The following is a 25,523-nucleotide window of genomic DNA, read 5'->3' on the forward strand; positions in this document are numbered from 1 at the left end:
AAAGCGTTTCGGACAGTATCATTGATACAACAGGACTGCTAGCAGACCAGTGCATTCGATGATCTGAAATTCATTCGGAACATTTGCTTATTTTGGACTTGAACTTAATTTTGTATTAGGATTATTGTAGATTCAGATCATAATGCTGTACGATCCTCTTCAACTTTCATTGTACAACTTTGATAATTAAATTATGTTATGAACTTTTACAAAACGTGTTGCGTTTGCTTCTTTCAAATACTTAGCTTATGACGATGGAGTTGTAACATTATATATATGTAACTGTATTGGAAGAACATTTTGTTATCTTTCAGATAGTCTCATTTGAGAGAGGGGAATATATTTGTTCCTGAGATTTACTTTTTTCATGATTTGTTGAGGGTATTTGACAGCATGTGTGTGAATTCAAAAGGTTCCTTTTACAATCAAGGATTCAAACTCAGATTGAGCAAAGGTAGAGAGAAAAAAAAAACAAAATTCATATTCGCTGATTAATATATTTTAATTGAACAAGTACTGAGATAACTTTAACTATGGATTATAAAACCGCTTATTGCATATTATGTATATAAACGATATATACAAGCACTTGAAGAAAAAATGTCTATTGTGGGTATAAGAAATATACAGTACAGTCTGGTATCTGGTATATTTTATCCCTCAATCGTTTAACCGATGATCACTTTAACCCACCTGCACACAGGAAGATTCCTGGCAACATTGTCAGTGATGTCCCCCAGAGCCCTAGTATAGCAATCTAATCCTGGATACCATAAAGGGCAACCATTCCTTAAAAGATCACTCATAAACGATATATACAAACATTTGGAAACAATGCCTAATTGGTCCATAAGAAATATTCTAATGCAAGCTGGTCTCATTAATCCGGCATTCACATATCCAACAATCGTCTTATAAGACAACGCTAAGAGAATCGATATCTTAAAAGTCATTCGTTAAGCAAATCCGTTCATCTAACAATTGTCTGATTTTTAATAGCAATTATTTGTGCTGGACAAATGAAATTAAAGTATAACCTAATGGTGATGAAAGTAACGAATACTTCAGTACATTTTTCTTTAAATGAATATTGGCTGTTGAAGGTTAATGAGAAAATTATCCTAAAACACATTCAGGAAATATTGAAATATCACAACAGTAATCAAATTTTAATTATCAAAACATAGAAATACCTACTACTGCATAGACTAAAGACTTTTGACAAAAGTATCAACATCATGATATACTTGTATGGCTGTAAATGTCTATGTTGCTATTAGTGTTGCTGTGGTACCTTCACTTTTCAAGTCATCCTGTAACAAAAACACAAAATCTTGTATAAATATTTTCATTCTTACTAACGTTCAAAACATTAAACTACACATGTAGATCAAACTATATTGTATAATGTACACCAACTTCAAATATTCGATATTAGTTATAGATTAATATTTGGGTCGATTTGGAGTGCAACTACAGACATTTATCACCATACTCCAGCGTTTGGGATATTGTCATACCCTCCTTCCTACAAGCCTGTCCGTCTGTCTGTATTTCTGTGTGTCCATCTATAATTAACTGTCTGTAAACTTCAGGCTCGAAATTCATATAACTTGTTATATCAGACAGGCTAGATATCTAGACAGATAGATAGTTAGACAGTATTCAACCACAACTCACCTTGTGACTATCATCTCGAGAAAACGTTTCTGAAAATAATATAGATACTAGTATTTTAGGTATGACCAAAATGTTGCCCTTTAATCACCGTCATTTGCTTTCAATATATACTAGTATCACGACTTGAAAATAACAATGTATATTAGTATCATGAGTTGGCAGTAACACAATATATTAGTATCATGAATTGACAGTAACAACATATCTTAGTATCATGACTTGACAGTAACAACATATATTAGTATCATGACTTGACAGTAACAACATATCTTAGTATCATGACTTGACAGTAACAACATATATTAGTATCATGACTTGACAGTAACAACATATATTAGTATCATGACTCGACAGTGACAACATATATTGATCTAAGTGCACTAAGTGTAGGCTTTTATTCTCTGTCGAAAGATATTAAAAAAGAAAGAATTCGAGGGAAAAAAATGTGTTTGTACAGATGCAAATTTCTGTCGATCTATAAAAGAGCACATTAATTTGGGCCAGAGAACAATTAATTAGATTTATGGGTACAGGTGCTTATTAAATCGCTATACTGCAATGATCTCTAACGTCTTTGTCGGGAAAGGAAATGATTCTTAATTAATCCTTCGTTTACTTAACCATTAGACGACATGAAAAGGGAAGGGTACCTTCGATTTTATATCGGAACTGCCAGATTTGAAATTTTTCAGATCTGCTGTTTGGAATTCTATAAGTCATGCTGACCACAATTTTTGCGTCTAGTTATAAAAGGCGGTAAATATATTTAATCCTGACTGGTTGCTCTAAATAAAGGGCGGGGTTCCCACACGAAAATTCCTTGGGATTAAATCACCCTCGTCGAAAGAAATCTAATCAGTCTGCAATTTCCTGCAAGCGTGAAAATATAAGAGACTCAGAGACTGAATTTGGAAGGAATTCTCTCGTAAAACATTGGTTAAAGGGACCGGATGTCTGGAAAGTCAACGGCCACATTTTGGCGGTAGAAGCGAACAAAGCTTGAAAGCTCAAGGTATTTGTGTCAATTCATGTAGTTCGTTGATACCAATATAATGATTAGCTAGAATTTAATTGTTCATATTTGCACGAATGTGAATTTATTTGTTTAAATCCGAATATCAGTTCTCTTGAAATGAGTATAACTGTGTTTGGGTTCATCTATCTCAATCCGTAAATTGACCTTCTTTATATAAGTTTGACGAATTGTTTGAATTTGTCGTCTTGATTGTTGTAGGAATCTAAGAATTTCATGCATTATTTTAGTTGATATGATATATACGAAAATGCATGTGAATTCACCGATCTTAGATGATTTCACGTATGATAGAGACTTGAATTTGTGTATTCGCTGAAAATAACGTAGTTAATCTATATAATGAATTTCAATCATTCATTTGTGTAATTGAGACGAGAACGGAACCGTTATGTCTCGTGTAATGTTAAAGGGAATCAGTAATGAAATTGCCATTAGGAAGTACATTAATCATGTGAAACTATGTTTGTTTATGGTCCGCCATGTTTAGCTTGACCATACAGCCTTTGATCTGTTTGAATTCCAGTAGAACGATATCTGACATAACGAGAGGGGAGTAATTATCTGTTCCCAGTAGGACAACTGACGGAAGATTTAGGTCGCTTCTCTGTTTATTTTGTAAAGGGAAATAGCTCCACATAGGTATCCAGTGAAATATCCAACTGAAGTAACCACTGACGTATCAAACGTACCTACTTGTCCAAGTATCTACAAACTTACGTATTCACCTACCCACACAAAGTTTGAAGGCCGAAAAGAGGCGAGACAGTAGGGAGGTTGGAAAAGGGAAAAAAGCGAAAGGACCTAGAGGAACCAACAGTAAAGTTGGAGTGAACTGGGATAAGCAGGTTATGAAGTTGTAAAAGGTAATGACTTCGATCGTTCACTCCATTATATGACGAACTAATTCTATAATTTAAAACAGATCGGCTATTTATATAAATATATTTGTGTTTGAAATTCATTGAAAGATTTATTCCAAAAAGAAGTGAATCTTCCTAATGTAATGTATTATCCCAGTTCTGTATGTAATTGATTAAAAAATATTTTTCCATGTACGGGGGCTCGTATCATTTTGTTATATGTATCTACTCAGATCTATATTTATTCCATCTGTAAGTTTCACACGTTATTTTAATATTTACTCCATCCGGGCAACAACAATACCGAAGGCGATCACCCTCTAGATAACGATAGCTAAATAAAGCGGACCCCTTGTAAGAATGTACAATTTCACAACACCACCACCAGTAGAACCGTTACAGTATTTCGCCTCTTTTGCCAACAGCATAAATACACTTATTTTAATCAGCGTTCAAGCAAAGTGAAACCATAATATTGTCTTTTTTCATCTGTCCGTCCATACATACACACATCTGTCCGTGATTAATACATAAAGACAAATAAGTACTATGTAATTTCCTACCTACCAACCAACTTACCATCCTGCTTACCTACTTACTTACCATCCTGCCTACCTACGTACTTACACATTTACTTACCTACCTACTTTCTAACCTTCCTACCCACATAAAGCAAGTACATTTATACATCTACACGGAGATACAAACATCAAATCATATAGACGGATGGAAGATAAAAACGACACACAGAAGAACATACACAATACCAGCCGGATGGACAGAAATACAATTGGACCATTATAAAATAAATATTATCACACAAATAGACAGACTGGCGGCGAAAAAGAACTGCAAACAAATAAGAATGCATTTACAGCGAGCGAACGTATATGGATGGGCAGGTGGAGAGAGATACGGAGAGACGATTAAAAAAGCATACTCGTTGATAAACAGAATTACAAATGAAACGACTGGCATACAATCTTGAGATCGGCAGTTAAAGAGAAGTAAAGATGGACGGATAGACAGTGGGAGATATGTGGCATAAACAGCAAAAAGAGTCACTATAATGAATGATTTACCACATAATCTCTCATCCTGCATTTCGTCACAATCATAGTTGAAATTCAAGCGTGTTTTGCGGGGTTCTTTTATTTTTAACGTAGCTTTAACAATATGAGTCATGTCGCTACGATGTCTGCAGTGTGATAGTTTATAGTGATGTCTAGCACTGGGGCATCGTGCCGCAGACATGTAGCATGATGCCCCACCCAGTCACATTATCCTGACGCCAGGCCAACCAGTCCTAACACTATCCTCTTAAAGCTGAGCACCAAGCGAGTCAGCTGCTAGTACCATTTTTATAAGTCTTTGATATGACTCGCCCGGGGATCGAACCTGCGACATCCCGCATCCAGGTGGACGCTCTAACTTCTTACTCCACCGAAGTGGTCCTTTTGTAAATCATGACCATGGCTAAACAGAGAGGAACAGATTGATAGACAGATGGACAGATGTAGAAACGTAATTTTTTCCGCTTTTTTAACGTCACTTTGATGGGTATTATCTGTAACACACAAATCGACTGACAGACAGACAGAGAGATAAGCAAGCATATTTGCGAACACGTTTATTCTATGATATTGCAACCAAACTGTTATCACGCTCTTCCTTCTCGACCACTTGGCCACAGTAGCAAAATCGGTTACGAATTTTTGTCCTTATACAAACATGTTTCTCATGTAAGATTTTGTTATTTTGCTTGCGTTTTCGTTTTTGTTGTGATTGGTTTAATTATTTGGCTTTCTTCTTGAGAAAAAAAGCGAATATGCCTCCCCCCACTCTACTCTTCGTATCCTTCAAAGCTTTAAAGAAAGTCCTGAGTCAGAGGCCTTCAGTTTGTTTTAAAAAGAACAGACCGGGCCAACTGTGCCACTGACCTTAAAAATATTATCAAAATAACTCGGTCACTGGTTTTCACAATATAATGAACAAACGAGTAACTGGTCCTCAAAATTTTGTTAAGAAGCTTAAGCCAGTGATCTTCAAAGCTGCATGAAAGAAAACCAAATATACTTTGCAATGTATGAACCCACAGCGCGTATTCCCCAATTTTATAAACTCCAAATACACCACGAATCCAAATTCGGAATATTATAAAAAAAACTAATAACATATTACCTCTGTCATCAAATTAAGTCTAATAATGAAATGAAATGATGAAATACAATTATATTTTTGTTTTGGGTGTAACGCCACTTTAAGCGCGTGAAAATACATGGCCGACAGTATAACTGGCGGATGCAGAACCCGAGAAAAAAACATCGGTAAGAACCGCAGACCCATGGTAAGTAATGGCAAGCTTTCTCAGATGACCACATTGGCCGATCCAGAGACTCGAACCCACGCGGACAGAGGTGAGATTGAAATGATCGATAAAAGTAAGCGCTTTAAACGAATCGGCCACACTCTCAAAAGACAATGAAACTTTCACCGAGATTTTGTATAGAAGCAAATAATACTATGTAAGTAGTACAAAATTAATTTCAACTTTTAACTGGTGGGAGTATCAGCGGCAGTGTGGATTCATTCAATGATAAATTATTAAATTTATGAAATATATTGGATACTACTTCTTTCATTTAACCCAAAATATAGGAATTGCCTAGGATCATTGTTAGTATAATAACTAGGAGAAGATTAGAAGTTACTTTTCCAAAAGGAAAGAAATTATAAATTTTTTTTAATTAATATTCCAGCTGGAACACAATTAAGAGGAATTGTGAATCAAACTTAAAATCAATCATTTCTTATTAGAATGTTACAAGACCCGTTAAAAAGACATTTAAATGAATATAGATTTATACCCGAAAGTGCAGAAAGTGATCAACATCATTTGATTGAATGTTTCTATTATAACAAACAAAATATTTAACCATACGTATTTTCAAATAAGTAGCACAACAAAGAGTTTGGATTAGTAAAAGCCTAGCTTGATTTATCAAATAAACCGGGAATCGTAACTTATTCCAGTGATTAATTACTGTACTTTGGAAGTTGGATGTCACATATACCAAACCAAATAGTATAATGAACTGAAACAAAATTCAAGGAAAGTCCAAGATCGGTTTGATAAAGAGTGTTCAAAATTCCAGCATATCTTAAATGTATATCCAACATGGTTTTTAAAAAGTTAATTTTGTAACTCTGCATGTTGAAGACTTCAAGCAATCAGGAGGAAATTCCGAAAGTGAATAGAATTAATTGCGTGCTCTGAATATTACCTGTGTATAAAACAGAAAATAAATATACATTTCGATTGTATTTATGTTTTCCTTCTATTTTTCTGTTGGTGTGCTCCTTGTTGAATATTTGCTAATGTAAGATATGTTCCATGCAACCATTTTTCACGTATGTTTACGTCCAACCATAATGGTGATTAGTATAAAATAATTGTTTGCACTATTATTACTTATTTGAGTTGATCATCAAAGAAATATTGTTTGTTGTTGCTGTCTATAAAAAAAGTGTTATATTTCTAACATACACTAATAAGCTATTCTAACCATTTACGTAATTTATTACTAGAATCTATTAAAATTACATTAATTGTTTCTAAAAACCAATTCTCTGTTGTAAGTCTGATAATGGTGGATAGTTAATTATAACAACAAAAATAAGAACGTGGAATTTCCAAGTTGATGTTGCTGTTGTTTATGATTGAACGATAGGATACATGGCGGCCAATCTAACTGGTGAAGAAAGAACCTGTGAAAACCCCAATAATAACCACCGACAGACACTAAGCTACTGGCCAGCTTTCTCACATATCCACATTGACCAAAACTGAAACTGCAGAGAGAAGTGAGATTGCAGTAATCGGTATAGGCCAGTGCATTAAACCACTCGGCCACCTGAGTCTCTAAAGCAATATCTCGTTGCTTCCGTAAACTGTTGACTTAATGTATACCCCAGCGACAAACAAATTTGAATATACCAATGATAAGAGTCCCTCGAAGAGACTGGTAATTTACTGGCTCTAAAGAATTTCCAAGTATTCAAAACAAGACCATTTCTTCCTTTTAACCGCGAGATTCTGAAACCAAAATTTTATATTCTTCTGCAATAATAATATTTTCAAATTAGCTGTTTTGATGGACACGTTGGGTGTACACTTGACACCATTTTCTTTCATGGCCCACCGGGCGTCATGAGAAGTCTTCTAATGGTAACCCCATGTTGATAAGATTTCCATTTTCAAGGGGTAACGATAGCAAGATTTTTAAGATGGAATCCATGGTGGCCGTATTCGATATCATACTTACACAATTTCTATTTAGTAGCAGTCAAATGTCAAAAGAAGTCTTTTGGTTAAAGCAAAATGTCGATATAACAGCCATTTTGAAATGGTCATAAACAAAATTTTCAAGATAACCATTTGAATTTTATGACCTACAAATGTTTTCAAAGAATTAGGTTGGTTGGACATAAAATGAACTGTCTGGCATTTCCAAGAAAAAAGAAAAGTCTACGACATCACAACGGCTAGAGGTGGAAAGTTATTATCAGATAACATCAACAAGTTAAAAATAAATATATATAAACCCGTTTAGCCAAAATGAGCAAACTGACGAGCAAGTAAAAGACATAGAAAACATCATAGATATAAACTTCTTAAACATTGATATCCTTATTGATTATTTACGGCACTAGAAGAAAGAAACTTAAGGGGTAATGCAGATGCACTTTAAGTAGTTATTTAAAAAATGATAACATATCTTGATTATACACAGAGGTGTCAAATATAAAAAAATTAAATCTCCAAAGATAAAATAATAAAAAAAAATGCATAACATTTAGAAGAAAAAACATTCAATGAAAAAATTGCCAATAATAAAAATGTCAAAGTTAAAGAAAAGTTACCATTAGGTCAAAGGTCAAAATACCTGTTCAAAGAAGAATGTGTAATAATTGCAACTGTTTGTACAGCTATTGTTATGATAGTAGCAAAGTAAATTTTGAAAAAGGATCAAAAGTAGGAAGCTGTGGCAATGGTAGCCGTTGTTTGTTCTACAGATTCGTTCGTCGATAAATTCACAAAGTATAAAAAATATTGTTGAGTATTTATTTAACTTAGCAGCAACCAAAAAGCAGCAGTAGCATTTCCTGTTGTAATTAGTTGCTCAATAAACTGGCTTTTTAAATTTACCAGAAAATGGATTTCGTTAATAGCTCATAATGCCATTTTGTTGATTCTTGCATTAATTAACTCCTCTACAACTGTGCCAAATGTGTAGTAACAAAAAGGATTTTAAAAATAACTGACCTATTAATTACTTAATTTATTTCCAAAAGTAAAATGTGAGATGCAGTGACATATATAATAAATGAACACTTGCTTATTTGTTTCGCGATCCACATCTTAATATTCATAACGTATATTAGTTGTAGGTGTGGCTGTGTGTACAAGAACTTCATCGTTCCTATTTAATAGTCTTGATGTACCGTCTGTATAATATATTTTACGACGCCTTGTTACAGCCAGTATATCAAATGGTCACATTTTATTCCTTACCACGATGGTATTCAAAGTAACATTTATTCCTAGTACATAAAGCAAATCTGATGACATTTGTAAATTGCTACTATAACCCAACATGCTGCCCATTTTCATCACCAGATCACTGGGTAATACAAATAGGCTTCTATCACCAACTGTATAGTTCAGTGTAACCTTTCTACTTGAAATCCTGAACATATTTGTGATGATTTCATCAGAGTTATAAACTTATTAACTTACAATTAATGTTTCAAACCTGTTTTACGTGGTTTGAGATAATATAATCATGTGTTGTTTCATTTTCTATCTGTCCTGATAAAAAGATATTAAGTATGCTCTAATATTCTCGCAGGTTTCCTTTATTTGTTGGCAGGTCTCTTACTATCTTAAATAAAGAAATACGTTCATCTGATTTCTTCATTCAATGATAGAATTTTTTAATTTCTTCAACTTACGTTTTTTTCAAATATTAAAATGTTCCAGTTTTGTAATTATAATGTAATTTATAAGAACTTAACACAGCAGCTGGTGTAAGTTCTTCAAAACCTTGATGTACGGTTTTATATTTAACAGACCCATTATCAATAACATTCTTTTTCCAACAATATATCTCCAGTTAGTATTAGTAGCAATACTGAACACACTACACATTTATTAGAAATTGTTTATTCTGCACTACTATTTGCTGAATCAAAACATATGACCGATATTTGTTTTCACATCTAAAAAATACATGAAACCTGGATATTCACTTTACAAAGTCCTGTATATATATTTCTTTTGAATACTGTTATGTATATTTAATTTATATGATGTGCTTGATCTTTGTCCGTGATTAAGGGTAGAGTTTCGGTCTACCTGTTTTTGTCATGTTTGCAGGTTATAAATAAACTGTCTACTGATATATAAGTTACACTGGTCAACAGTGAAATCATTACTGACTTGAAAAGGCCCTAATCTGTAGTATTTTGGTGTGCCGAACACGAATATAACCGTGAAAAATTTGTATTGGCTCTCGTTTTGAAGATATTCATATACCTCATTTTCTATGTTTCACTGTGTAAATTTCTCCAGTAGGACTGCAGCAACATCCGGAATAATGATGTAACATTGCATAATACCATCATGCTCACATCATCCACAGTTGAGTGCATCATTTTCTGATGCAATGTAATACTAATGCCATGCGGCTGCTGAAGTAAGTTGACGTCAGCAGTGTACTATACATGTGTAGGCCTATTATACTAATGCCAGGCGGCTGCTGAAGCTGACGTAAGCAGTGTACTATATAAAGCGCAATCAGATAGGTTCAGCATTTAAAATATTTTAGACGTTGTGCGAGACAGTTCAAGCTACTGTTACATAAAACTTATTATTTTATCCATTTACGTACAATAAAGAACAGTAATGCCTCGAAAGTGTGTTAATACCGCGGACAATTTTTGCTATATTTGTGGGGAAGTGACATTTGCCAACCAGAAGAAAAGTATCAATTCTCAAGTGAAGAAGGCATATCATCTTTAGTTCGGATGCAAGGTTGGTGACCAAGACAAGCCTTGGGCTCCGCATATATGCTGTGCTACATGTACAACACAGCTTTCACAGTGGTTGAATTGCAAAAGGTCATCAATGCCGTTTGCAGTCCCAATGGTGTGGAGAAAGCCAAGCAACCACCTAAACGACTGTTACTTCTGCTTGGTTCCTCCTCTTTCCGGCGGAATAACGAAGCGAAAGAAGTCGAGAATAGTCTACCCAAACATTCCGTCTGCATTGAGACCAGTTCCACATGGTGAGGGACTTCCTATTCCAGAACCTCCAGCAGAATATTCTCTTGATTCATCTGACGAAGACAAAGGTGAGTCGACCTGTTCTTCTCCTGGTCCATCAGCATGCAGTGATCCAGATTTTCACTGTGGTGCATCATCAACCCCACACAGAATAACACAGGAAGAACTAAATGACCTGATTCGTGATTTGGACTTATCAAAGAACAAGGCAGAATTGCTAGGATCAAGACTCCAACAATGGAATCTTCTAGAAGAAGATGTCACAATTACTGCATATCGAAAGCGCCACCAGCAATTGGAGCCTTTCTTCAGAAAGGAAAGTAATCTGATATCCTGTTCCGATATTGAGGGCCTCATGAATGCTTTAAAAATCACTCATGATCCACAAGAATGGAGACTATTTGTGGACTCTTCGAAACTGAGTCTCAAGGCTGTGCTTTTGCACAATGGAAACATTCTTCCATCTATTCCAGTAGCGTATGCTGTCCACATGAAAGAGACATACGATAACTTAAGGCAGCTACTGAATTCCATTGAGTATAACAAGTACAGCTGGCACCTCTGTGGTGATTTGAAGGTAGTTGCCCTTTTAATGGGACTGCAGCAAGGATATACAAAATACATGTGTTTCTTATGCGAGTGGGATAGCCGAGCAAGGGAAATGCACTACATGAGGAAGGAATGGACTCACAGGCAGAATGTAGCCATTGGAGAGAAGAATATCCAACACCCAGCTCTGGTTGAGGCTCAGAAAATCTTGCTACCACCCCTTCACATCAAACTAGGTTTGATGAAGAACTTCGTGAAAGCCATTGACCGGACTTTGCCAGCATTCCGATACCTGCATGAAAAATTCCCTCGACTCAGCGAAGCAAAGATTAAAGAGGGAGTTTTGTGGGTCCTCAGATTCAAGAGCTTTTCAAAGATGACCGGTTCAACAACTTGCTGGAAGGTGACGCGAAACAAGCATGGAATGCTTTTCGCCTAGTTTCTACAAACTTCCTCGGAAATGTTAGGGCAGAAAACTATAAGGAACTAGTAGAAGACATGTTGATGAAGTATAAGAAACTTGGCTGCAATATGTCTCTAAAGATTCACTTCCTTCATTCCCATTTGGATTTCTTTCCTAGCAACTGTGGTATTGTTAGTGATGAACACGGCGAACGTTTTCATCAAGATATCGCAACAATGGAACAAAGATACCAGGGAAAATGGTCCACTACAATGCTGGCTGACTACTGCTGGACACTCCTCAGAGATGCTCCCGAACAGCTGTACAAGAGACAGGCGAAGAAATCTAAGATGTAGTCAATGACTTGATTTTTTATAGGTAGGCTATTACAGTTGACCTTTTACTATTGGAATGCATTTCGTTATGTAAACATTAATTTCTTGCAGATTACAAAAAAACTAGAGCCAATTTTGCAATTTGACTGTCATATTCGTGTTCAGCACATAAAAATTGATAAAAATTGACTAATTTTATTTCAGTAACATGACTTTTGTAAAAATTTGTTGTCCAGTGTTATAGGTCCGGTTTTGTTTACAAACTTAGAATATTTTGGAAGCGAACTTCGTCCTAGATCATGTGATTTTATTGTGTCAGGTTTTTAGAAAAGGTTTTCGTAAACAAAAATTTTCATTGCTATTTTAATATCTGTAATGTTGAATCATTTTTAGTTGTGTTAAGATATAGTTTGAGAGAAATCATTTTAACGTCTTCATTGGAACTGCAGTGTTCATTTTCTTTTGAAACGAAAGCACTCTTTGGGATTATTGAAAATTCATTTAAAGGCATTCACGATCATACGATTCATACATAAAGACTATTGGTACATCATGATTATTGGAAGTCATTCGGAATATTCTACACTTTTCTATTTGTGATAGAACATTGAGGATTAGCTCGGATTTAGTTCACAGTGCTGTACATTTCTCTTAAGGTATTCACATCGTAACTTAGAAAATAATGTCTCTGAATTTGTTGATTTCACTTTCTTCTGTTACGTAGTTTAAGACTATGGGGCATAACAATGCTAATAAGCTATTCCACATCCTGTTGTCCCCATTGATACTGCCCAATTTGACTTTTTTTTTTCAGAGTGTCGTATCATACCGTTCTGCATATCTATTCAAGGAATTATCTATATCAAAATTTAATGTTTTTCTTTTATTAAAAATGTTTAATTATCTGTAGATTAAATATTCATTTTCCGTATAATATCTTTTCGTCTCTTTAAATTCATCTACTATGTTCACTTATATGACCCAGGTCAAAAAACTTTAATCTGCTAAACTTGATTACAGAGCAAGAATAAGGTACTGCTTTGTGGTTTTTCTTCTTCTAAATCTTAACGTCATGATTAATGAATATACAATGCTTCATAGTTGCTTGAATTCGAAGTCTCTGCATAGAGAATTCGAAATTAATCAAATACGAGTTGGATTTTTATCCTATTATTTGTGAGAAAAGGGTGTATTTTCAATTTTTTTTAAAAAAAAATCAAATGTCAGTGGGATTTTTCCTGCTCTTTTTAAGAAGACTGGTCTATTGTTTTTGATGCTAATTTAAATATGGCTGGCCTGGGGGGTTTTCATAAAAGTTTGAGGACCAGAGTCTTTTAGCATAAAATCGGGATGAATGATTCTGAGTCTTTTAGCATAAAATCGGGATGACTGATTCTGAGTCTTTTTTCATAAAATTGGGGTGACTGATTGCTGAGTGTTTCTTCATACAACTTTGAAGACCACTGGTCCGATTTTTTAAAAGTAATTTGTACCACCAGTTGTGTGGGGTATTTTTCATAACAAAAATGTGAAAACAAGTGGCCCAGGTTTTGATTCATAGAAATTTGACTCCCAGTGAGTGTTCTGAATAAAGTTTTGCAGGATAGGAATGGAGTGACCTATGCTTCGTTTTCAACAAATACAATTTTCGGATAGGTCATACGCTAGCGTAAGGCTCAGCATTGATAATTATTTTACAACAAGCAAATAGATGGATTAGTCTAAATACAAAATAGAGATACTTAGAGACTTACTGCATGATTTCTCATCCGAGCCGTCATCGCAGTCTTCCTTCCCATCACATCGCTCTTTCTCGTCTACACACTCATACATATTATCACATCGATATTCCGTCTTATCACACCTGCTCGGACCTGCAAAGAATATTAAATATGTAATCAGTTTTACCTTGGCGGATGTATAACCGTGTTTGTTTACACGTATACGTGAACAAATACACATATTTCAGCCACACAGACAGAAAGAAACAAATAGTTTTGCTCCCAAACGTAGAAATATTGAGGGTTAGTCTTTTAAAATTATCTTGCCATTCAGATCTCAGCTTTTGGTCTCTTTTGTAAACTACCGGCTTTGTTATTTTTTTTTGTTTATGCATAGTGTGCACATGTTTCTTTCTTTATAATTCTTTATTCTAAAAGTGTATTATCTTCTTTCTTTGGATTAGTTTACGGAAATATCTTAAAGTCTGTAACTGTGAAGTGTTACGATTTTTGCATATGTACCGTACTGGATGAGTCACATTTACGTAGGTTTAACTTCATCGTATTTTTCCTATTTTATCAAAAATTAATAGTATTCTTTTAATATTAAAAATGGATTTAACAGCAGATGCATATTTTTGTTGATAGGGTATCGAACACAGACCTACAGACAAAAAGGTACGATTACACTTTTCCATGTAATATACCACTGTGCACACAGTCATACAGATAGACAAACAGGCATGATTCCACCCTTCCATTTATACCAAAATTTATGCATACAGATAGACACGATTCTGTCTTTCCATTCATACGGCATGGAATTCAGTCATACAGATAGACAACAAGGCATGATTCCACCCTTCCATTTATACCAAAATGTATGCATACAGATAGACACGATTCTGTCTTTCCATTCATACGGTTTGGAATTCAGTCATATAGATAGACAACAAGGCATGATTCCACCCTTCCATTTATACCAAAATTCACTCAGTCATACAGATAGACACGAGTCTGTCTTTCCATTTTATACGGCATGGAATTCAGTCATACAGATAGACAACAAGGCATGATTCCACCCTTCATGTTATACTTACATTCACTTAGGAATACAGATAGGCACGATTCTGTCTTTCCATTTATACGGCATGGAATTCAGTCATACAGATAGACAACAAGGTATGATTCCACCTTTCCATTTATACGGAATGGAACACAGTTATACAGATAGACAATAAGGCAGGATTCCCCCTTTCCATTTATACGGAATGGAATACACTCATACAGAGAGACGAAAAGGCATAATTCCACCTTTCCATTTATACGGAATGGAACACAGTCATACAGATAGATAAAACGACAAAGTGAAAAACTAAAAGAGATACATCAATAATCTTACAATTTACACGTTCATCTGTTCCATCCTCACAATCTGGAAAACCATCACAGACCCAGGACTTTTCAATGCAAGCCTTGTCCTTGGTACACTGGAAGAATTTTTCATCACATCCATCTGGATCCACGGTAGTAGTAGATTTACTACACCCCACCTCATCGCTATGATCAGGGCAATCGCTTTGGTCATCACATCGCCATTTCTGTGGGATGCATTTGGGGAAATTTTCACACTTGAATTGGTCCTCTTGACATGTATCTAAGTAAAAGAAAATAAGTTCGACAGAATGCTTTATATTGCTTGGTCCTAATGAAAGAGTCTAGCAAAATCACCGAAGCGTGAGAGGCTAATCAATGTGACCTCATTTTACCCATGATGAGCACAACCTCCAGTGGCTATACTTGAGGCAGGAAAGGCATATTCTTCAGACACTTAAAAGCCTTTTATGCCCAGTATTTCCTGTAAAGTTGGGTCAAGTTCTGTTTTGTTCTTTGAGGAGTTCTCGTTCAGACTTTTTAAGCTATATTTAATAACGGTAGTCGTATGCAATGTTGAGACACGACAACTTGTATAAATTTAAAGCCGTCAAGTCCAGGACGCTTAAAATGAACTGTATTTAATTATATTCAGTGGCTTTTGAGAAATTGTATTGCGATATTTGATTGCGCGTCGGCATCATTTATACATTCTGAGAGCAAGATACGCCTGAATGTCCTGTGCCGAGTTTGGTTGAAAGTGATCAGGCTGTTTTTTAAGAAGAAGCTGGAAATAACAATGTTGGAGGGATGGTTCTTTTATATCTTAGGCAACCATATTTGATGGCGAAACGGAAGTATTTGTACACATATAAAAGGAAGTCGTGTCAAAACGTTATCTGTGAAGTGTGATCAAACTCTGTATAGCGATTCTTTTAGAAGACGAGAATTCTTCTATTTTTAGTAATGTTGTATGGCAAATCACCATCGTTTATATATAGCTGAATGACATTTATGCCAGAATGCACTGTGCCACGTTTGTACAAAACTGATCGAACTGTTTTTAAGAATTTGTTGATGAACACCAGATGAGGAACCATGAAATAAGCTTACTTGGTCTTACGGCTGTGTAAGATAAAGACCTTACACCTCGCTGTTATAGAACATTTAAATTTACATGCTGCCTAACAATAGGGTCATCTGTTGTCAGCTGATTACAGACATTGGAAACTTTCGTGTATTCATTTACAGAATCCGCATAAGTTAATCAATTTAGCAGAATTTTTATAAATGACGAGCAACCTCCCAAAAATTCCGATTCCACTGCTAAGCCGCAAACATGAAACAAGTCAGTAGGTTATGGAAAAATTCCTCAACTATGATCACCGCTACCTTAATACTCTTAGCAAGCAGCATGAGTGAACATTGCGGAATAATCCGTTTTCAACCAATGGGATAATGTGTAATTATAACCTAAATGGCGGATTTAAAGGTAGTGCATATATGTAGATTTTTTTTCGAAATAAAGTCTGATCAAAATGAACAGGGATTTTGTTCCATTGAACTTAAGTATGAACAAGAAGCGCCGTAGATGGCAGCTTTGCGAGTTGAACAGGTTAGATATAATGCACAGAATATCCAGAATACCCCAAATTGGACTGAAAGCAAATACGGTGTTGGAAATCGGTTCAAAGTACAAGACCGAAATACACGGGCATTTCTCACCTTATATGTAATTTTTACCGAAAAATAATATGTCAGGAAAACAAAACTTTCTGTAATGTATCCCGTCAATTATTTCCGAATGTTCAGAAACGACTCCAAACAGTGTTGTTGTATTAGGAGCAAAAACCTAAACACAAAAACCCATCAAATAAGTCATTTTGTTAGATTTATTAAATTTCTAGGTGGTTTTCCTGACATTATTGAGTAAGCACATAGGAGTACCATCACAATTCGTTTCCGTAAAGAATCCTAAATTAAACTACAACCCTTTGTTTTAGATAAATTACGCATGTACGAAGCTGTATTAATAGGTAAAACGTAATTTTTCGCAAAATGTAATGCGGGTTGACAATATGTACCTAACTTTCCACTACATAATATTGCGTCCTGCATATCAACGGTTTGAGTTTATGGACATTATGTCAGAGGTACTAGAACTGAAACCCATAAAAAAAGTTTCTTTTTCTCTTTTTCTAGAATTCTAACTTGATATTTTTAACAATTCGCTTGACAAGTGATTCCGAATGCTTGTAAATTGAACTATATATATACAATACACGTCAAACTAATGCAAGCATTCATACAATGACCTTTACTAAGGGAGATTCATCATTAATCCCATCTACCATTAGTTTATTGCAATCGATTGATTATATAATAATAGCCGACTAATGTGTGAGCATGCTACTTTGCCAAAATAGTAGCTATTTTCATATAGCCCGAGTTCTGAAACAGTAGAACTGTATTTCAATCCAATTCGATCAAAGCCATTTCAGTGAAAAAGACCAATACCAAAGCGAATAATAGGAACGGCGAAAGATAAGAATTACGAGGGATGTATATCTAAAAGCTGAAACATATAGGTAGTGTGTGTGTGTGTGTGTGGGTGGGTGATATTTGGATTTTTAACGTAGCTTCAACAATTATTCAGTCATATCGTTACGATGTCTGCAGTGCGGCAGTTTATAGTGATGCCTAGCACTGGGACGTCATGCCGCATGCACGTAGCATCATGTCCAACCCAGTCACATCATCCTGACACCAGGTCGACTAGTTCTAGCTTTTACCTCTTAATGCTGAGTGCCAAGAGAGACAGCTGTTTGTACCATTTTTATAAGTCTTTGGTATGACTCAGACGTGGTTTGAACCCGCGACCTCCCGCATCCTAGGCGGACGCTCCAACCGCTTAAGCCATCGAGCGGTTTATAGGTAAATGAATGTAAAGAATATGATTGAGTTTATTTTCCTGTCTTTGATAAACTTAAATATTGAGAGAAAAAAACATTGAAATCTTAATAAAGAAAGATAGCATTAATGATGCAACATACTTAGGTAACAACTTGTACTGAACCTTTAGTGTACTAACCCGAGGGGGTGGGTATAGACGGGCAGTTGCCCTCGGCAACAGAGGATTTGGGGTGCCTAAACACTTTTGGCCAACATCGTCGCCCAGAGCGCCAGTTACCCTTAGTAAACAACTGTATTGAACAAATCGTTCACAATGCATGTTCGTTTATATCTTTCATACGTTTGCGACACCAAAGCAATCCTTACTTTTATTGAATTTATATAAGCCCTTCTTTTGTGTATTGCAAGCAGTTTTGAAAGAGATATACTACATAAAAATAGGCACACGCGCATACATGCACACATAATTTTACTATACGGGTCACAACAATTGTGGTAGATGAAAACATCCGGGGGGGTTACTTGGACCCCATCCACAGTCTTGTATTTTGAATACTTCTAAACATAACTGCTACGCATTTATTTGAAATATAGTTCGAAAGATCAGACAAGAGAAAGCTTCTCGTGATATTAAAATCTCTAAACAAAAGAAAAATCGCTGCTTCGTCTTTATACATATCATGGAAATTTGAGAAGCTGTAAGGATCAATAATGAGTGAATCACCCCATCAAGTTAAGTGATGTCATTTTCTGATTGATTTATGACAGAAACTACATCGATCGTACAATTATGAATCTTGATCAACTGAAGACTAGTTATTTCTATTGCATTAAGGTAGCTAAGTGACATGCATAACAGTACGTAAGTAATGACAACGTCGACGTACAAAAGCGCAACAAAAGAAATTAAAAACTTATGCAAGAAGGAATAAAACAGAAAATCCCGACATGTAATTTACAAGTGTTTTCTCCATGATATTGATAAAAGAAACACAGGCTTTACACAATATAAATTTCTGCTATATTAATAAATAAAAATAATAATGAGGACTTTGATAGCGCCTAATCTTTAGAAGCTCTAAGCACTTTACAACATTAGACAACACCTATAACATGAAGAAAAAAAACATATATAATGATATGATTACAAAAAATAAACACTATGAAATTAGAAAATAAAAACATGCTGAAAATATTGAAGGTAGGGAACATTATTAGGTCTTTAAGCTTTTGTTCTTGCAGTCGAAAAATGGTGAGTTTTAAGAGCACTCTTGAATGGGATCACTGTGTCTTTGTGTCTAAGTTCAGTGGGCAATTCATCCCACGTTGCTGAGCCATGGTATGCAAAAGAAAGTTGTCCATATGACTTCGTTTTTATAGTGGGAATAATGAGTAGACGATTGTCAGAAGAGGAGCGTAAGTATCTTGACGGTGTGTACACATGAGTGGGGTCGGATAGGTATGTTGGACTGGAGTCCGTCAGTGAAACGTAGCACAGAGAAGAAATTTTGTGTTTGATTTTGAATCGAATGGATAGCCAGTGTAGGGTACAAAGCAGCGGGGAGGTGTGCTCTGGTCGTGGTACTCTAAGGATGATCCGAGCAGCTGTGTATTGAACTTTTTGAAGTTTCTGGAGTAGATATTGAGATGAACCAAACAGAATTGAGTTAAAATAGTCCAGTATGAACACACAAGTGTTTTAGTGGCATCAATTGAAAGATATTTGCGAATGGAGCTGATGCGTCTCAGCTCAAGATATGCAGCCTTACATATGTTCATGACTTGTTGGTGCAATGTGAGAGTACTGTCCAGAGTAACATCTAGGTTTCGTACTGACTGTGTGAATTTAATGTTGGTGTTGCTGATATTTATTGTTTGAGGTAAAGTATATGAATGAGAAAGGCTTTGTGTTGTGATCAGAATGGTCTCAGTTTTATCATCATTCATCTGCAGCTTGTTACATGTCATCCATGATTTCACATCAGAAATGCACTTCTCTACACCTTGGATGGTAGCATCAACTTCAGTTGGGTGGCTAGATTTGTATATTTGGGTGTTGTCCGTGTACAATTGGCGAGACACTGGATGATGATCTATGACACTTGAGAGCGGCTGAGTGTATAGAGTGAAGAGAATATGTCCAAGAACAGACCCCTGTGGAACATCAAAACATAGATCAACTGGGCTGGATTGTATTTCATTTGCAGACACAATTTGTGTCCTGTTGACCAAGTAGGACTAGAACCACAGTAAGGCTGTATCATGAATGCCAAATACATGCTGGAGACGGTGAAGTAATATATCATGGTCTTATGTGTCAAATGCTGTAGACAAATCAAGGAGTGTGAGGACTTTAACATTTCCGCTATCCAAAGCAGAGAGAATGTCATTAACTACTTTTAGAATTGTAGTTTCAGTACTGTGGCAAGAGTGATATGCAGACTGTACACTGCTAAAGAGACTGTTTGAATTCAGATGAGATACAAGTTGGGATAGAACAACTTTTTCTAAGATTTTTCATATCAATGGGAGATTAGAATCTGGGTGGTAGTTCTTTAAATCGTTATGGTCAGGTGTTGATTTCTTCAGCAGAGGCTTTACAATGGCAGTTTTGAAAAATGATTGAAATTCCCCAGATGAGAGAGAGGTATTAATAACATCATTTGTGAAGGCATTGCCAATATTGTCAATAATAAAAAAAATATTGTGGAAACATTTAATATTTGTGACACATACCACAGTTCTTTTCGTCAGATCCATCGTTGCACTCGACGTCCCCGTCACAACGCCACTTCCAATCAATACAGCGCCTCTCGTCACAATGAAATGTTCCGTTGTCGCATACTGATTCTAAGATGAGAGGAAATGTGTTTTGAAATAAATAACTATTTATCTAAATACACAACTGTGGCAGATAGGTCACTCTCACCATGTCTGCTGATGGTGCATTCGTTTTCTATGAACGGGATTGAGACAAATGAAATATCAATTACATATGCAATTAAAATTTTCGTGATAGTATACATGCAATTAAAATTTTACTGAATGATGTGGAGGCAGAGTATTGCCTTTGTCCTTACAGATGAGAACAGTATGTACTCACTTATAAGTCAAACCCAACTGCAAACATCATAGGTCCAGATTGGCCATACCACAATGCACCAATAAATGTGGATTTATGCAGTTTGTTAGGAGTACTCTGTAAAACAACATAGAACCTATTCTACCCGTGTATTATGCGATGGCTGATCATAGTCTATATTGTGCGCAGTTGGACCACACTAATAAACATATAAATACGGTAACTTAGCGCTTTGCTTGTCACAATATAATTATGTATTTCTCTACTTTAGCATTACAGATATTGTAAAAGTTGTATAATGTCAACTGAATGGGTAATTTAATGCCGATATTGTCACGTGATTTGTACCGATTATGCGTGCTCATTACATGTTTTCACTATGAACAGAATTCACGTCGTTTTTTGAATATTTGAACTATACATTTATTTCAGTTTCGTTCTGCAGAAAATAAAAATTTATATCTACAAATCTCACGAAAATAATTTTCTTCAGATCATTACGCAGATCTCTTTGCTATCATTTTCTATCGCTTTAGCCCTCCTATTACTTGGAATTGTTGACCATAAACTTGTATACTGCAGACGTGAGATAGCGAAATCTGTTGGATTAAATCAATGCATTCACCTGATTTTCTAAGTTGTTTATGCTGAAGCAGAAGTGAGATAACTTTGTATGTGGTATCGAAAGCATCTAGCTATAAATTATTCTTAACTTTCTGATAAAAAAATTAAATTAAGGTATGAAAGATTTTAAATTATTCGCTGACAGCGCTTTGCTTTTGTTGGCCGAGTGGTCTAAGGAGCTAGCCTTTACAGATCACTCACGGTTCACCTCAGTCTGCGTAGGTTCTAGTTTCGGTTCGACAAGCCAACGTGGGTATATCAGAAAACTTGCCAGTAGCTTCCTCCACCAAATAACCTGGCTGTCACGTGTAGCCTGTCAGGTGCTGAAAAATGGCGTCAAACCCCACAAAACCAAAAGCAATCAACATATGCCTTTTACCTGTTGAATTTTTGGAGTCAACTGTACTGTTCCAGTCATCTACAAAATCGGAGGAAACTGATGCAGCGGCCGCGGTTTCTGGTAATGACACTCCTCCAACAATTGGCTCTATTTTGGTCCAGTTATCTTCATCTGAGTTTTCAAGAACTGCAGTGACTAAATATTTTCAAACAAATTAAATCAGTTAATTAATCAATCAAACGAGCAGACGATTAATTCATTGATTACTCAATCAGTCTCTATTGATCAATAAATCAATCAGTCTTAAAGGCTCTTTAAAATGTACATATAAAGGTTAAATATATACATGAAAAGGACGTTAAGAGAACATTATACACATAAAATAAAGAGACAATTACATACGTGGGGACAATTGGGGACAAACAAGCCAGAGGGGTTCCTTGAGCAAGCGATGTCAAACCCTGGCGCGAATCCCACTTGAAGTGATATGTTTCCTCTTATTCCAAAAGACTTACAAACAACTACTGTTGTAAACTGGGAATACCAACGCGTCTAAACTATAAATAATGTTACTCAAATGAATACATGACCTCAAATCTCACAACTTCCCAGTTGTCTGTCAACCGCACAACTGCATGGTTTCTCTTCATTAACTTTCCGTAATGTGCCGCCAGTTTTTCACGCCGCGAAAATATACAACTCGACCACCTAATACAGGGAACTATTTTTTACTACGCCACCTTATGCCAGTCTAATCATGATTTTAAGCCACATTTCGCCTGTAACTCTGCATCATATTTACCACCATAGCAACAATAAACATTGCCTGCCGACGACGGAACAGACCCTTCTCGTTTATTCCATTATATAATTTACCAGTCTCCAATCATAAACACTGCACCTGGAGTCACACGATCAATTTACACAATTAGATTTTAATAGGGACTACTGAGTGACAGGGATATTCACGCGGCTCTGACCTGAATTCACCAAAAGTAAACCATGGCAATTTAGGAAACTCACTAACACTTCACTTTGTGACGTTTTCCCCTAGTAAATGGCTAATTATTTCGGTCTGAGGATGATATCCCCAGCACCGACTTTCAATAATCAGACAGGTAATCATAAAAATCTAAGAAATCCTTAAAACGGGGAGCTGTACACAAATATGCATGCTCCAAATTTATTACAGTAGGTCAGGGCAATAATAAAATAAAAGCAGCATGAAACACTAAAGTAATCACTCTAGTGCAGTTGAATGGCATGAAATACTCAGAGAATTGATGTAATTGAGCATATGAACACTAAAGTAATCACTCTAGTGCAGTTGAATGGCATGAAATACTCAGAGAATTGATGTAATTGAGCATATGAACACTAAAGTAATCACTCTAGTGCAGTTGAATGGCATGAAATACTCAGAGAATTGATGTAATTGAGCATATGAACACTTAAGTGCGGTAATAACTTTTTAAAATTATTTATAACGCTGAAAGAGAGCGCTGTTCATTCTTCTTCTAGAGCATGGATTGAAACAATGAGAGAAATATATTTCAGAAGCAAAATAGATCTATTACATTTTTCATTTTGTTCCATGTTTGTTGTTGGAAAGTTAGGTTCTTGCCAAAAGTGTTACATAAGTAGTCACAGTTCTTGCTTCTTGCAACGGTCATGTTTTTATGTTGTTGACTTTAAGAGAGATTACATTCAACAAGATTTGCTTCTTTTATTGTAGAATATAGGAGGAAAGAGTTGGTGTTCCCAATGTGTAGACTTTGCTGGCATTCAACAAATCATAGACATGGGTAATTTCATATGAAGGAACTGATCATAATTTGTCGACATTTTTTCTCAGCAAATGTATAATCGGAGCTTCTTAAAGACAAATAGGCAAATCATTTACATAAATGACAACAATAAGTCTCCAAGATGGATGCTTGATGAGCACCTGTTGTGATATTTTAGAATCAGAATGGATACTATTCATTACAGCAAAATGCTTTCTGTTTGATATATATTAACGAAACCACATACATGCAGCATCCGCAATGGCAGAATGCTTTGCTGTGTTGTGAAAGAATAGTGTGATTAACAGCGTGGAAGGCTTTCTTTAGATCACGGACTACCATTCCCATCATCATACCATTCTTGACATTGTTAAAACATATGCAGTTAATCAAACAAACCCTGAATAAATAAAGTAGTAAAACTAATCTGAGAAAGTACTGATAAACAATAATACGTCATGATTGACCTGTCGAGTTATGCGCGTTGATCAAAGAGCTTCGTTCAACAAGATGTATGGATAACTAATCAGCTGCCGCCTTGTCCTGGTATTAAATCCGCTTTCAACAAATACGTAAATGGAAATGACGTCCAGCTTTGAAAATGCGCATAGCCCATGGGTACAACATTACTGATAATTTGTTAATTAGGCTCACAGAGCATTGGTACAATATGGAAATCATTAAGAAAGAAAATATTCCTTTCCTAACAAAGTGTAAAGGCGGGGTTTACATTCAATTATAATCAAGCGGTTTTCTTAAATTTGTAAAACAAGCAAACAAAACTAGGGCAACATGTAGAATCCGAGGGAGAAATATGTGAGTAGGATTATCAAGCAATTAGAATTGAAATTCAGACACCTTCACCGGAGCAGTTGGTACAGAAAAAATAATTTTTATTAAGAAATATGCATTCAGAACCATAAATCTCTTGGCCTTTTGTTGATCTCGATTTTAGAAATTTGCTTTTTTCCAAAGAGTGACCGATGTATTATGAAAAGAGTTTTGCTACATGCAAAGATGTCTACATCAAGTGGAGCGTCTTAATATCCTCAAAATATCCGATGGATAATAGCAAGAAATCAATGTCATTTATATAATATATTATAAAAGACAGACATATTCCACCCTCGCTGTGTATAAAACAATCACCCTCCCCATGACCCGCTAAACAATAAATAAATCCCATTCAATTAATTACAAATAGGGGACAGGCTAACAAACTAAATGTAAGGAACAACAAGACCAGATGTCTTTGACATGTCTTAGCGACCCGAGTATTCGGCAAAGATATATGTCTTCTCAAAACAGATTTAGCCAGAAAATAACATCACATAAATAACTCTATCCACAATCTAGGATAATAATCAAAACAAAATAAGTCCAAACCTACCATGACTAGTAGAAAGGCTAACAAACTTAAAATTAGGGAATAAATAAGAACAGCTGTCTTTGACAAGTCTTAGCGACCCGGG

At 35.6% G+C, this 25,523-nt stretch overlaps 1 protein-coding gene across 1 annotated transcript in view; it reads right to left on the bottom strand.

Annotated features, from left to right (window-relative positions):
* Positions 1-483: 483 nt before the first annotated feature.
* LOC149807062 (uncharacterized) overlaps positions 484-25,523 on the bottom strand; it is a 50,960-nt gene continuing 25,920 nt past the window's right edge. The window contains exons 7-12 of the mRNA XM_089961374.1: positions 22,304-22,459; positions 20,955-21,068; positions 15,334-15,588; positions 13,965-14,084; positions 1,681-1,709; positions 484-1,313 (exon numbers count right to left, since the gene is read on the bottom strand). Of these exons, the coding sequence (XP_089817500.1) occupies positions 1,266-1,313; positions 1,681-1,709; positions 13,965-14,084; positions 15,334-15,588; positions 20,955-21,068; positions 22,304-22,459 (722 nt within the window). The 3' untranslated portion in view covers positions 484-1,265. The remainder of the gene's footprint in view (positions 1,314-1,680; positions 1,710-13,964; positions 14,085-15,333; positions 15,589-20,954; positions 21,069-22,303; positions 22,460-25,523) is intronic.

Source organism: Sinohyriopsis cumingii, chromosome 1 (genome assembly GCF_028554795.1).
Source record: "Sinohyriopsis cumingii isolate HCF-2022 chromosome 1, ASM2855479v2, whole genome shotgun sequence".
Lineage (NCBI taxonomy): Eukaryota > Metazoa > Mollusca > Bivalvia > Unionida > Unionidae > Sinohyriopsis > Sinohyriopsis cumingii.